The sequence below is a fragment of the Dicentrarchus labrax genome, unplaced genomic scaffold (assembly GCF_905237075.1).
Source record: "Dicentrarchus labrax unplaced genomic scaffold, dlabrax2021, whole genome shotgun sequence".
Classification (NCBI taxonomy): Eukaryota; Metazoa; Chordata; class Actinopteri; family Moronidae; genus Dicentrarchus; species Dicentrarchus labrax.
This window is the reverse complement of record NW_026136706.1, coordinates 20,309,846-20,324,267: the sequence shown is the minus strand read 5'-3', so window position 1 is coordinate 20,324,267 and position 14,422 is coordinate 20,309,846. Positions and strand designations below refer to the sequence as shown.

Sequence of the window (14,422 nt, the reverse complement as noted above, 5' to 3'; positions counted from 1 at the left end):
CGTCAACTCAGCCTGTGCATCCTATCCCAAAGTTCTAAAAACAGAGCAGGATATTTACTTGCCATTTGGACATACACCAGCTGCCAAGAGTGGTAACTTATTGGTTAAAGATTTAGGAGCATTCCCACACCCATACCAAGAATACCACACCCGTGACAATGGTGCAATACTTTGGAGTCAAGCACCATGCTGCTTACTTATTGGCCCATTGCAGTTCATATACCGCCCTCAAACCAGACGCCTCAGTGTTTCATCACCACTCCCTGTATGAGGAGATGACTTTCCTCCAATGACTGTACAGAGCCCCATCATTTCATTTGGGTTAACCATACACATCTACAGGTTCTCAATTTTCAGACTGATGAGGCAAGATTATTATTATTGTTATTTTTTTAGCATTGCTGGCGTTGTTGCAAAAACTTCTTCAGGCTTGATTAGCATAAGGTTTCTTAGTTAGGACTGACTGCTAAAACAACAATCCACCATGCTTGTTTTATTGTTCTCGCAGGCAGACACACAAGCACACAGGCACGCACACTCAGACGGATACAGGGTAATGGGCAGTGAGTTAGTGCTGCAGGGGTTGGTGCCTGTCACCTCGGTTTATCATGAGGATCCTCACGCCGAGGACAAACGGCCGTACATAAACACCGGCTGAACGGGCACTTTGTTCTGTTGCGGAGCGTCAAGTCTAGTGGGAGCCGCATAGCGCAGCTCTGCTTTTAACTTCGACCTATAAAATTTTATGAAATGTGTTTGAAAATGGAGGGAGACGGTAGCAGGGAGCAGCGTCAGGACAGGTGAGGAAGCAGAGCTGCGCGTTGTCAGTTAAAGCAAAGCTTCGGCTGCTGTCTGGTTATGCAAGACGCATTTGCCATGGCAATGACAGTGATTTATTGTGATAATGACATAGACAGCCGGCCTCCTTCTTTCTTAGTCACTGCTCTCTATTCCTAAAGGGTTCCTTCAGTGTAAAAGGAGTTTGTGTGTTTTGTATATTTGTGTGTGTGTGTGTGGGGGGGGGGGTTGTGTGAAACTGAGTAAGCTGAGTATGTGGCTCAGAGAATCCATCATTGTGACGACCAGCCCTGCCCGTCTTGTCATCATAAACGTACACACACACACACACACACACACACACACACACACACACACACACACACATACACACACACACACACACACACACATACACACACACAAGTAAAAGGGCTGAATATGAGGGCAAAAAGGGAAGTGAGCTTTCTACACTCTCTTCCTTGTCTCTGTAAAATACATTCATTTTTTTCCTCTCTGCTGACTTCGCCTTCCTATCCCTTTCTTCATTTCTAGTCCACTCTGTTCAACCCGCCCCCCTCACCTCACCCCCGCACCGCGTTTCCCCCTCTTCTTTTCTTCCTCTCTCTGCCCCACTCTTGCGTTATCTTCCTCTGCTTTTCCACAGTTCATCATTATCTCTCTCTGAGCTCCCCCCCTCATCCATCACCCTAAGCCACAGGTTTCCCTCATATTACTGCAGAATATGCCTTCATTTATCAAAAAGTGGAACACACGCACGCACACACACACTCTCTCATACATATATGTGTGTTTGGACACACAGTTTGCAGGTGTGTGGTGTGTGGCAGGGGAGCTGTGTTGTAATTTTGACCTTGTTGGTTTTTTTTCTGTGTGCGTGTCCCTGCAGACTGGAGTGCCTTGGCCTGGGTTTGCCTCATCACCCTGAACCTGTACCTCAACCTTGTCAGAGAAGTAAGCACCAACAGATATGAGAAGTAAGTGTGGGGCTGCAGCTAACAGTTATTACCATTATTGATTGGTATTATTTTGTCCAACCCACACTCCAAAACCCAAATCCTCCTGTTGGACAGACAAGAACCAGAGAATGATTGGCATTTTTGTTTCAAAAAATGCTTCAATACTGAATTGAAATGAAAAAATTTGAATCATTTAATCTCAAAGGAAACTGTTCCTCCCTCGTGTGCACAATCGGGTTGTCTCTATTTCCAACTCTGTTTCCTCTTTTGAGTGGTTATTGGTCTCTTGTTTTGTTGTGGCCATTTCTCTCTGCGTGTGTGTTTATGTGCATGTGTTTGGTCTGCCAGAGCATGTGTCTCCCTGCAGAGCATTGACAGCCCCCTCCTCCTCCTCCTCCTCCTCCTCCTCCTCCTCCTCCCTCCTCCTCCTTTTCTGTTCCAGCCAGCCGACGCTCTAATTGAAAAGGGAGTGAGTGTCAGCCGTTAAGTGTGTGTGTGTGTGTGTGTGTGTGTGTGTGTGTGTGTGTGCGCGCGCACCCATCTTCACGCTTTGTGGCTATATGTTTCTGTCGCTCAAACTCCCATGAGCACTCTCCACAGCGCTAGTGTGAATTTGCTTGTGTGTGTGTGAGATATTTTCTCATTTTCCATGCCTAGTGCAGAGCTTTGTGACACAAACACATAGTCTAAAAAAAAATAAAATGTATGCACTCTGTGGGGGCGGAAAAGAAAGCTTTTAACAAGTTAGCGGCAACTCTGTTTTGCAAGTCGATTGTTCATGGTTGTGTCCTGTAGATGTGCTTAGGTGTGCACACCCCTCATACCCTTCGGTGTGTCAGGGGTTGGGCCGGTAAAGGGAGGTGCCCCCCCACTGCTCCCCATGGGAGTTTCCCTGCATTGATTAGCAATAAGCCAGACGATATAATGGTGGTATAACTCAGAGGGAGACGGCTTTATGGGTGCAGGGAAGAGGGCAAGCTAGGGGGCCAAAATCGGCTTGCTTCAGAGCCTTGTCAGCTGCATACCTCTCAAGGGTCCAGAGGGACCAGGTGGGAGGAGGATGTGTCTTTAGTTTTGCGTGAGGCTGGTCACACATGACGCAAAAAAAAAAACCAACTCAACACTTAATGGGTTAAAGCGAAGTGAAGACAGGGTGTCAGGGGGGTTGTCATGTATTGACTGTGCATAGATAAGCTGTGTGTGTTTAGGCGGGCGGGTATGTGGCTTTGGATGCATGCACAATTACCCCTCAGCCCCCTTACCCAACCTCCAATCCCCTCTCTCTGTGTCTCTCTCTCTCTCTCTCTCTCTCTCTCTCTCTCTCTCTCTCTCTCTCTCTCTCTCTCTCTCTCACACGCACTCACGCACACACACAGAGTGACGCACAGTGTGATGGTTTATAAATGAACAAATCGCCAGAGGAGATGGAGAACGGAGGCTGGATGATCTAAGAGTGATTGAAGTGGATGCAAGAGAGTATGGGAAGTGCGTTTGTGTGTGCATGCATGTTTATGTGTGTTTGAAGGACGGATTCGGGCGAGTGGTGTGAGACGGCGAGAAATGAGATTGAGCCTCAAGAGAGATTTCTATATGAGGTGTGCACGTGTGTGGGTGTGTGTGCAGGTGTGTGAAATGCAGAGCGCATAGCAGTCCTGCTGTGCCTCATTAAGCCCATGTTGCGCACAGCTCCGGACCTCGTCATCTCCTTCTCAAAGCGCTGCGAGTGTGTGGGGTATGTGCTGCAGCATGGTCTGTGTGTGTGTCTGTGTGTGGGGCTGCGAGCTCTCGACATTGATTTCCTGACAAGCCCCCCCCCGCAGCACCAATCGTCACGCCACGGACTGGCAGCACTGATTTCACCATTTGTATCTCTCCTCCCACCACCACACAGACACTCTTCTTCTCTCTCTCTCTCTCTCTCTCTCTCTCTCTCAATCTCCCCCTCCTCTCTCTCCCTCTCCTTCTTTGTGTGTCTCTTTTTCGCTCTCCCTCCCTTACTCTCTCTTTTGCTCCTTTACTCGCTCAGTTGCATGATTGCTTTCTCTTTTTTAGCGCTTTTACTGTTTCCTTTTTCTCTTCTTTATCCCTTGTTTTCTCTTTCTCTCACACTCCCTATTGTGTTTGATCTAAACACTCTCTCTCTTTGGATCTATACATTCCCAATGTCTCTTTCCCACCCACCATTCTGTTCTATTTAAACCACCAGCCATCTCTCTTTCTCTGCCACCTCCCACACGCTCGCACACTGCTGCTGTCCATCAGATTGGGGGGGGGGGGGTACAGTGTGCCCTGGCGAAATAAGAGCGAGAAAGCTTGTGTTAGAGTGTGTGTGTATGTGTGTGTGTCTGTGGCGCACAACTCGAGAGGGATTGAGTGTGTGTCAGCTGTGTCGCCGCCGCTCGATTGACCACACTTGGAACAAGTCAGGGCAGGACTTCCACTCAATTGACCGGGCGACGCTGTACGCTCTATAAAGTATCGACGCCCACACCAAGGCCCAAGACACTGGAGCACACACCTCGTCTGTCTGGCACACACACACACACACACACACACACACACACACACACACACACACACAGAGAGCAATGTTCTGCGCTTGAGATTTTTAAAACGTATTAGAACGTTGCCAATGATCATTTTTCAGTAATAACCAGTAAGAATCATCTTCAGGTTTCTTAACCCCTTTCCTTTAAAAATAGGCTGTTTGTGCAATTAAGTTAAAAAAACAAATTTTTTCCGCACACAGTTTAGACAGCTGTGTCCTCAAATTTTGTAGTCACCAGCACCCGCTCAGTGACAATCTGCATCCTGTTTGTGGTTTTGATGCAGACATCTCCATCTGCAAATCATCTTTTCCACAACGTTGAGGGTAATTATGGTTTATATTACCATGAGTAATTGGCAGTCTGGCTGTATAGGCATTTGCCTGCACCTGAAAAATGACCCTGATGTGAGTGCCAACAGAGGGATGAACTGAAGAAGAAAAGAATTGATTTAGTTATAGGGTTTTTTCTCAGGGGCAAAGCTCCCCGGTCATGGCGCTCATAATGAAATAAATGTCTGCCTTTTATTAGGTTGTACCATCTGATGGCGTGGGGGGTGCCTCTGGTCATGGCCTCTTTGCCGCTGCTAAAGGGTTACTATGGCCCCGCAGGAGCCTGGTGGTGAGTACAGCCAACTGTCCGGCTACAGCATCATTTTTATGTGTTTTTTTTTTTTGCAGCCAGCGACAGCATATTTTCTGTTAAATGTCTTTCCTTTCAAGGAGGGCCACAGTGCTGGCCTCATTCCAGCTCCACACAGGCTCTTTCTCTCATAAGATTTTATGTGATCAAAATTGGCAATTATCAGCACATCTTTGAGCAGTAAAACGCCCCCTCAGACTCTCCAGTTCTTGTGGTGAATAGGAAAGGCATTATTTGTTTGGAGGGTAGTTAAAGGGGTGAGGAAAAGGGGAAGAGGCCGAGGAGAGGAGGCGGTGGAATGAGAATTGGGACAGAGCCTTAATCTCCGGGCTCGGCTCTCTCTTTCCACTCTCGGCTTATTAATAGCTACAGCTGCACAGCTTTTCCCCTCCGCAGTCACACAAGTCTCTCTTCCGCTCTCCCTTTCCTTTGTAACCCCCTCATCGCTCTCTCTCACTCTATCTCTCTCTCTCTCTCTCTCTCTCTTCCCCCAGCTGGATCACAGACGATCACGTAGCCTGGAGATTTGGGATGTAAGTAGACCCTTTCAGCGCCGGCATCAAAGCTTCCCCCACTGGGGGGAGATGGGGAGGAGGAGCAGGGAGGAGGGCTGTCTCTGCGGGGAAATGTGAAGGGTTGCATGTCAGGGGAGCCTGCGGGGTTTTTTCCCTCTTGGTGTAAGGCCAAGATATGTGTGTGTGCGCGTGCGCGTGCGTGTGCGTGTGCGTGTGTGTGTGTGTGTGTGTGTGTGTGTGAGCACACATGGATGTGCCTGTGTCTGCCTCTGCCTTGTCAGATTTAGGGGAGTTGCTACTCTGTGTATTTAAGTGTTTAGGACGGCTATGAAGGATTATGCCTGTCTACTGCTTTCTGCAACTGGCCCTAAGTCTGCAAGGGCTCTGCCAATCCCCAGCGCAGACGCTTAACCACACACACACGCACATGCACACAACACTTCGCTGTGAGCCAAGGTAATCGCGTTTCTGCTCGCAGCATCAGCAGGGAATCAATCTTTCTAAACAAATAAGCATGCACACACACAGACAGACTCACGCAGACAAACACTCACACGCGCATGCGGAACAACACATAGCTATCAGCTGTGCTAAACGAGCCCGTGTCTCTTTTATCAGTGCTCCTCTGCTCCCCGGCTCTTTCTAGTTTTCCATGCTGTCATGGCCCAGGGGGACGAGCTACTCAGAGGATCAGGGAATCTTCATTAGCTCTAATTACATCAAACCAGACGAGAGATTAGAGGCCGAGGCTGCAGCACCCGTCAAGAAAAAAACACATAGGCTCAAACGCACACACCCTGCTGACAGCTTGCTGGGAAAGGCGCAGGAGAGCAGCGGTTTTAGTATTAAAGGTGAAAAGTGGAAAAGGCGGGAGGGGAGACATAAGGGGTACAGTTAGAGAGACAGGGAATTACTCAGCGGGAGAAGGAAAGAGGGGCGGCATAGCGGGACACGAAGAAGAGGAGAGTGAGAGAAATAGATTGCCCTCGTCTCTGCCCACGCCCCGTAGTGTGTCTTCATCAGAGTTCAGCGAAGCGCGCAGACAGGACAGAGGAGGCGGGGGAGGCTCGGAGGAGGACGGTGTGAAAGGGGATGAAAGAGGAAGGAGAATGAAAAGCAGAGGACAGCGTTTTGTGACGGAGGTGCAGAATTTCAGGGGTTGAGTCAGCAGTTGGAAGCACTCAAGCTTAGCTGAGTCACCGCTCTTAGAGGTCCCCATTGGTGTGTTTCATGGGCCCTGGTCAGACATAACACGGAAAAACTGGGAAATTACATCCAAAACTGGAAGCTTATAATTACTAGGGTACTTTTAGTTAACTAGCAATATCTGGGGATGGTAGTCGGTTGGTCAGTCCGTCCGTCCACCATGTCGGTCCAGATTGAATATCTCAACGTTGATTGGATGGATTGTCATTATATTTTGTACAGGCATTCATGGTGCCCAGAGGATGAATCCTATTGACTTTGGTGACCTGACCTTTCCTCCAGCACCACCACCATTTGACATTTTTGGTTTCTAATGACTTGGATGGATTACCATTACATTTATTGCAGACATTCATGGTGCCCAGAGGATGAATCTTAATGAATGCTAGTCAACTGACTTTTTGTATAGCACCACCAGCAGGTCATAGTTTTCACTTATTCAGTGAAACATCTCAACATCTGAGAGAAGGACTGGCACGGTATTTTGACATTCATGGTTCCCAGAAGATGTATCATAAAAATGTCATTTTTGTATTTTTATAATAATCTTTTTAGGAATGTTGTACTTTTACTAGGTAATTCACAGTAAAGACAATGACATGCACAAAGGTCCCTGGATGGATTCACGCTTGGGGCATTGTTGTTTGGACCTTAAGGCCATTAGAACGCACTGAACCGCTATGGCTTGTTAGTGAAATGCCTTGACAGCTTTTCTGTGGATTGTCATGAAAATTGGGTCACACGTGCATGTACTCGCTCAGGATTCATTTAAATTTGGTGACCCCCAAACTTTTTATCCAACACCATTATCGGGTCAAATATTCATTTGTCTAATACCCTGCAATACTAATGACATTCTAGTCAGTCTCAACTGTACTTTGTGTTTAGTGATCATTAGCAAAACACACTATTGGGATGGTAAACATAGTAAACACTATACCTGCTAAACATCATCATGTTAACATTGTCATTGTAAGTATATTGACGTTAGCGTTTAGCTCTTAAGTACAGCCTCACAGGGCTGCAGGGTAGCTCTCCTGATTCGATTTCAACCTAGGGCCCTTTGCTGCATGTGTTCCTCCTCTCTCTCTCTCTCTCTCTCTCCCCCCTTTCTCGTCTATCTTCACCTGCCCTGTCAAACACAAACAAAAAAAACATAGAACCTCAAAGAGCCACTACTATGGCTGCAGACTCTTAGCATACTTTTACATTAGTGCATTTGGTGATACACACCCTGCCCTCCCTGGTCTTTGTGTCTCCTCCTCTCTTTCTGCCTCTTGGGTTGTCCTGTCCCTGTCTAAGTGGTTGAACAGGTAGATCGTAATTTTACACTCAGTGGCAGGATCTTGTTGGTCAAAGTTGACGGCTGCAGCTGAGCACTAACCAGCACAGACGGGTCCCTACCGTACTCTCATCTCCCACCAAGCACTTCAATTACAGCTTCTTTCATCCAAGCCTCATTCTTCACTTCAGAGCGGTACTGGAGGGAAGGCAAGGCTGAGGCGGAGAGATTGAATCTGTGTGCGTCTGTGATGATCTTTCTTTCTGCCAGTTTCAGGCTTCCACCCTCGCACACTGTTGTCCTCTCAAAACCCCTCTGTGGTTATCCGTCTTTCTATCCATCATTCCCTAGTCGATCTATTGGCTGCAGCCTCTTTCTGGTATTCCTTTCATTCTCACTATGACCTTATCCCTGTCCCTGTCTTTTAATCACCCGATGCTTCTTTCTTATTTCTGCTCTTTCTTGTCCTGACCCACAATCTGCTATCATCCATCCTCCTTTCTATCCTCACCTCTATTCTTGTCTTCACTTTTATCATCCTCTGCCCGCTCCGCATCTTCTCTCTCTCTGCCTCCATTTCATTCTCTCTCTCTCTCTCTCTCTCATTCTTTCCCTCCTGTCTCCCTCTTGCTGTCGCTCTCTCTCCGGGTAGTGCTCAGCTGTAGAGCACAGCGGACTCTAATGGCAGATCATTATCATGCTAATTAGAGCACTTTGTAGCTGCCGCCCGTCATTCTCTCCTCCTCGCAGCCCCCCCACGCTATCGTTAAAAAGGCCACCCCCTCCTTTCCCCTCTCCGCCAACTCGCCCACCCCCCACCTCGTCTCTCCATCATTAACGGGACGTGCGCTAGTGTAATTGGACGCTGTTTATTCCGGAGAGCGGGTTATTAAATCACACCGAGGTGACGTTCGCGCAGGTCTCCCCTGAAACACTTTCATCATTGTCCCATGCCATTATTGAACCTGCGCAGACGTGCACATACACGTGCACTTACACACACACGTTTCAAAGAGGGTATTCTTTGTGTGTAAAGGAACATGTGTGTAAAGTGGCCATTCCCTTTCCCTGTATTCTGTCGTGAAATCAACGCCTACCATCCCGGATTCCCCTGCCAATAAAAAGTTTAATTTGATCAGACTTATTTTTTTTTGACCCGCAGGCTTAGAAGACAAGTGTGGACCAAGTTAAATTAGGCCAAGGACCTAATATTCGCATGTCGCAGTTTTTTAGCACACATGCCAAGGACTTTTCAGGCACAGTGATGGACATTTATTCCCAATTCATTTTCCTTTGAAACCATGTGTGCCTGTATTTATGGGTCAGACACAGATTCAGTCTCTCTGTTTTGAGTGTCAACTTTTTTTTCCTTCTGGATCATAGTTAGACCTATAATTACTCTTGATGTTCTTCCTTTTCACAATCCAGTATGTTTATCACATAGGTGTGTTTGGCCACTGCCTCCCAGCCTGTGCCAGGTGCTCGGGAGGACTTGGCTGTCGCACCACACAGTCTCTTCTGCTCAGAGTTACTGAAGCTGAACAGAGACGTGATGGCCAGGAACCTGTCTATCAAAGCGAGACAAAGGCCCTGCTTCATGATTACAGGGAGGGGTTGAAACTCCTCGGAGCTTACATCACCTCCCAAGAGGTTGCGCAACACAAGGCTGCCATTCCTACAAAGCCATCACCCCGTTTCCCTCGCTCGTCTCGCTCTCTTTCATCCACTCAGAAATACCTGACATGTTATTATTCTCCACCCGTGCCTCCCTTGATTGTCAACCCTTCATCCCATAGGAATGCCATGCATTTCCGGTATTGTGACTTTGGAGGCATTATCTCTGGTTCTTTGTCTCCCTCTTTCTCTCTCTACTCACTGAAACTATGTGCATTAAGGTCCAGAAGAGCTGAGTCAGGCCTATTTCACTGTGCTGTTTATGAACGTGCTGTGTGTCTTCTATACATCAGCTGTTTAGAAAAATGCTGTACAGCGTCCGCCAGCTGAACATCCTCACCTATTCATAATATACTTAAATGTGCAGATTAGTTTAGTGGTGCTCACTATGACTCTTTCAACAAGTTTTAAAATGGCAGAATAACAATTATTTTGCTAGAAGTGAAACACAAGATCAGAACAAGCTTTTGTCCAGTTCTACATCAAATCATATCTCACAACAATGGCCTTCTCAGATTACAGTCCTGCAGAGGAACTTAGGACGTTCCGTGGTCTAATCTGTCCATCACAGTCTTTCAAAATATAAACTCTTTTGGCCTAAAAAGTACTCCAAAACCCAGTGTCCCTCCTCCTAAAGCAGGACTACAAAGAGGCCAAAAAAACGAAAACCATCACAGGAAAAACAACAGGAATGATCTTTTAATATCATTGCTCATTTGGAGATTTCTTACTGCCGGCTTGTATTTTCGCTTTGCAGATGGTACGTGCCTCTGTTCAGCCTCATCTTCCTGATGATCTGCTGCTACGCCAGGATCATCTGCGTGGCCAATGAGAGGGTGAGTGCTCAACATGCGTCCAGTCAGCAGCAGCAGCAGCAGCCCAAGACACAGGCAATTTGGCTGAATCCAAATGCGTTGTGACCTTTTAGAAAAGTGACATTAGTGAAAGCTGACATCTCCGAGCACTCAGACAGGATTGCTGTTTGTGTGTTCTCATATTTCTGTGCTTGGGAGGAATACTGTAAAAAATAGAGTAAAAAAAAAATAGGGTAATAGGGTTAAAGAATTGAGTATTTATATTATGTTGGCATCGAATGAAATGACACTAATCTGTGGAGATCCTGAGAAATGCATCAATACATATAATGCAGTAATGAAATAATGCTGCTCCAATCATCAGTAATCATTTGAAGTGTAAATCTGGTTTATTACAACTTGGGTCTTATTTTCAAACTTTTGTCCATCGTATTTATCGCTCACGCTAACATTTACCGTAGTGCAATTTGCAAGTTGATCCCCTCTCCATGTTGGTTCGTAGTTCTGTGCTTTTCTATTGTAAGGGTGCTGTAGGAGACCAGAGGCAGCATTCCACAAAGTTCACATAGCTGCCATTCCCCTGATCTGACGACAACACACACAATGTGGCCGTAGTGCTGGTGGAAGGGTGCTGGCACACTTGTATTGCAGCACTATGTGTGTGGGTTCCTGATGCAGATTTAGCCTGACTCTCCCTTACTCTCTTTTTGCATTTGATGAATCAATTGTCATCGTGAATGTTGGCGTTCTTTGTTTGGGTGGCAGAGTGAACAATGGGGACGGTGAGACAGATTTAAAGATAGCCGGGGCTGCAGACAGACGACATCGGAGACAGACAGCAGGTAGCTGAAGCGAAGGGAAAGGAAAAGAGGCTACACAGCTCTTTATCATGAATGTGATAAAGAGAATGAATGAATGTAGCTGGTTTGCAATCTGCATCTCATAACTCATTCAGCTCACAGTATTCAGCTGTCTCTCCTTCAACCTGTCTCTCTCTCTATCTCTGTTTTCCACCTTTCTCGTTTTCTTTCTCCCTCTCTTTCCCTTTCCACCTCCGTCTCTCTCTCTCTCTCTCTCTCTCTCTCTCTCTCTCTCTCTCTCTACCCCCCCCTCTTTTCCTTTCTGCCTCTATGTCTCTCTCCCCCTTCTCTCTGCCGTTTTGCTTTCTCTATCATATTTATGAAGAGCTCAAGCCTTATCTCTTTTCAGCTGCAGGCTGTCTCACTTGAAAGAATTTCAAAAGCTTTGAAAGCAGGGTAGGTGGCGACGCAACGGGGGAAAAAGGGATAAAGACGAGAAGGCTGAGTGAAGAGAGGTGGGATGTTAGCTGGACGGAGAAGTTCCTCCGCTTTCCAGAAACGGACCAGGGAGAGAGGGAGGATCGTGGGTGAAAATGACTCTGAAGCTCATTAGTTTACCAAGTCCAAGTCGTTTACACCAGGATTATTTAGAAAAACATGGACATATACTATGTGACTGTGTGAGCTCATACTAACTTGGGGGATTTGAAAGCTAATGAGTCATTATCAGGCCAGACAGAGAGATCTGGGAGTGTGGTGGTGTGTTTGTTTAATGGATGTGATCTGTAGATGCACACTCCTTCCCTCCTAAGCCTCACGCCTCAACACTTAACTGGCTGAATTGCATGACTTTTGGTGGCGCGGCTTAAGAGGGATTGCAACAAAAGCCAGGTACGCGCAGTGGAGATGGCTGAAGCCTAATGAAATTGCCACTTATTATCAGTGTTTGTTGATTTTGATAGATAGTGGCGTTCAGCTGTACAACAAAGGGCTGCTCTGGAACAAGTTCAGTCAAACCAAATGGCTATCCATTTTTTTGCTCTGCACAAACACACCATGGTCACCACATAGATTTACAATGACAGTCACGTCAGCGCAGAGAAACCATGGCAACATTGAGTTAATAAATAGCAGAACAGAAGAGCTGTTAGTGTGTATCGTTCACGCTGCCTGTTTATGCGTGCGTGTGGAGCTCACACTGGGCCTCCAGAGATTTGTCTCTGATGTCTTGGGTTACATAAACCTTCTGGCTTCCTACGGCCCCCCCCCCATCCCACCATTAAAAATCCCAGTCTTGTGCATGTGAATGTGTGCGTGTCCCTGCGCGTGTCTGTTGACATTTTCCCTGCGTTCCCCTGAGAGAGGAGACAGAGGAAGAGCAAAAAGTATTCCCACGTTCTCTCTGGAGATCTCAGATCTGCCATGTTTGCTCCACTTTTTCCATTTTCTTTTAACACTTCTTCTAAAATATTCTCCCCTCTCTCTATACCCTTTGCCTTTTCTTCTTCTTCCTCATGTCATATTGTGTGCGCTGAAGCTGATCAGTTCCCTCTTGTGTGAGATTCTGGGAGCCGTTTTAAGTGCTCCCCTCGGCCTCTAAGCTCTGCACTCTGCTGGGAATCAGGCAATTTTGCAGGGACGGGTGAGGAGATGGAGGGATTTTGCATTGGTGTGATACTCACTTGTCACTGCAGGCACCGACCTCTAGACCTAAGGCCACTCCTCTCTAGCAAAAACTAACTGATTTAAATGTTGAGATCACTATTCTGTTTTTTTTTCTTTTGGCGCAAAGTAACTGCCCTGATCTTTTCTTTCCATTTTGTGTCTTTTCTGCACAGATGCAGTCATGGTTGGGAACCTTCAACCCAGAGAGAGAGAGACGAAAGGTAATGGCCTGTCTGACCACCACATTTCTCAACACACACTCATGCGTACACGCACATACGCGCATACACACGGAGCGTGAGGATTAGAGTGTGTGAAGGATTAACTCTTGTGGACATGCTGGGTAGGTGTGAAGCAGCAGGGAGAAATTTGACCTCGCGACATCTACGCTTCTCATCGTGCGTGTGCTTGTGCATGTATATATATGCATGTGGGCGTGCACGTATACGTGTGTTTATATTTGGGGGCCACGGTGCCTCTTTGTTATGCTCCTGACCTTACTGAAACAGAAGGGAGAGAAGAGGAAAAAACCTGTGAAATATATTCATACTTGGAGAAGTCAGATTGAGAAACAGGACATGAGGAGTAGGGAAATAGGGGAATTGGGAAAGAAAATACTGGGGGGGAAGTTAGCTGCTTCTTGTATGAAATGTATGATGTCTTTTTCTTCTTAGCTCCACTTCAAATCTCCACTGATTTTAGGGTGTAGGGTTATGCTCTAACAGAACAGGTTTGTAAGACAAGCTGTCCAACCACATTCATGGTGTTGCTCTCGGTTGTTGACATGAAAAGTAAGAAAAGCAGTTATGTAAGGATAAGAAACGAGAGTTTGTGAGAGAAGGTTGAACCCTCGCTCCTTCCTCAACTCCACACAGCTGGCCAATCACAGCGTGAAGTGAGGGTGATTGTCGGATTTTTCAGTTTTGGAAAGTTACAGAAATAGTGGGACACAGAATTGTTTTCTGAAGCTATCTGACCATCGGACATGCATTTCTGACAGAGTTTACTGGCAGCTTAAAATAGGGCTGGGCTCGACAGCTTGCAGCGCACGTATCGACACTCTGCAAGGATGACTGTGTGTGCATAACGTGCCCAGAGCTGACAGCTAGTCACCAAGCACATTCGATACTGAATGAATTAGAGAAAAACTCCCAAGTATCACACAGTGAAAACTGAATAAAAGGACACGGTGAAGCCAATTATGCTGCTGGACATATTAAAAATAATGGAGAAATCCAATGTTAAAAAGACACGTTTTTTTAAAAGTTCAGTAAATGCATGTTTCCAATGTCAATAACTGTGATCTTAATATTGACCCAAATCATTTTGATTATGATTTTTGCCATTATCGAGCAGCCCTAGCTTAAAGGCCATTATAGTCATGGGTACTTCTATGCAGCCATGACTCTGGTGATATCATCAGGGTTATCTCGGCATGGGCTTGGAGACAACAAATGTATACCAAACATAAGCCCTGCATTACAAACTGGGGAAGAAGTTTGAAAGATGTGAGCAGGAAA

The 14,422-nt window shown here is 46.5% G+C and overlaps 1 protein-coding gene across 1 annotated transcript in view; it reads left to right on the top strand.

Moving 5' to 3' along the window:
* The window catches only part of si:dkey-100n23.5 (cyclic AMP receptor-like protein A), a 46,060-nt gene that overhangs the window by 7,314 nt on the left and 24,324 nt on the right, over positions 1-14,422 (top strand). Inside the window, exons 6-10 of the mRNA XM_051403847.1 lie at positions 1,688-1,775; positions 4,835-4,924; positions 5,440-5,478; positions 10,380-10,458; positions 13,076-13,123. Coding sequence (XP_051259807.1) covers positions 1,688-1,775; positions 4,835-4,924; positions 5,440-5,478; positions 10,380-10,458; positions 13,076-13,123 — 344 coding nt within the window. The remainder of the gene's footprint in view (positions 1-1,687; positions 1,776-4,834; positions 4,925-5,439; positions 5,479-10,379; positions 10,459-13,075; positions 13,124-14,422) is intronic.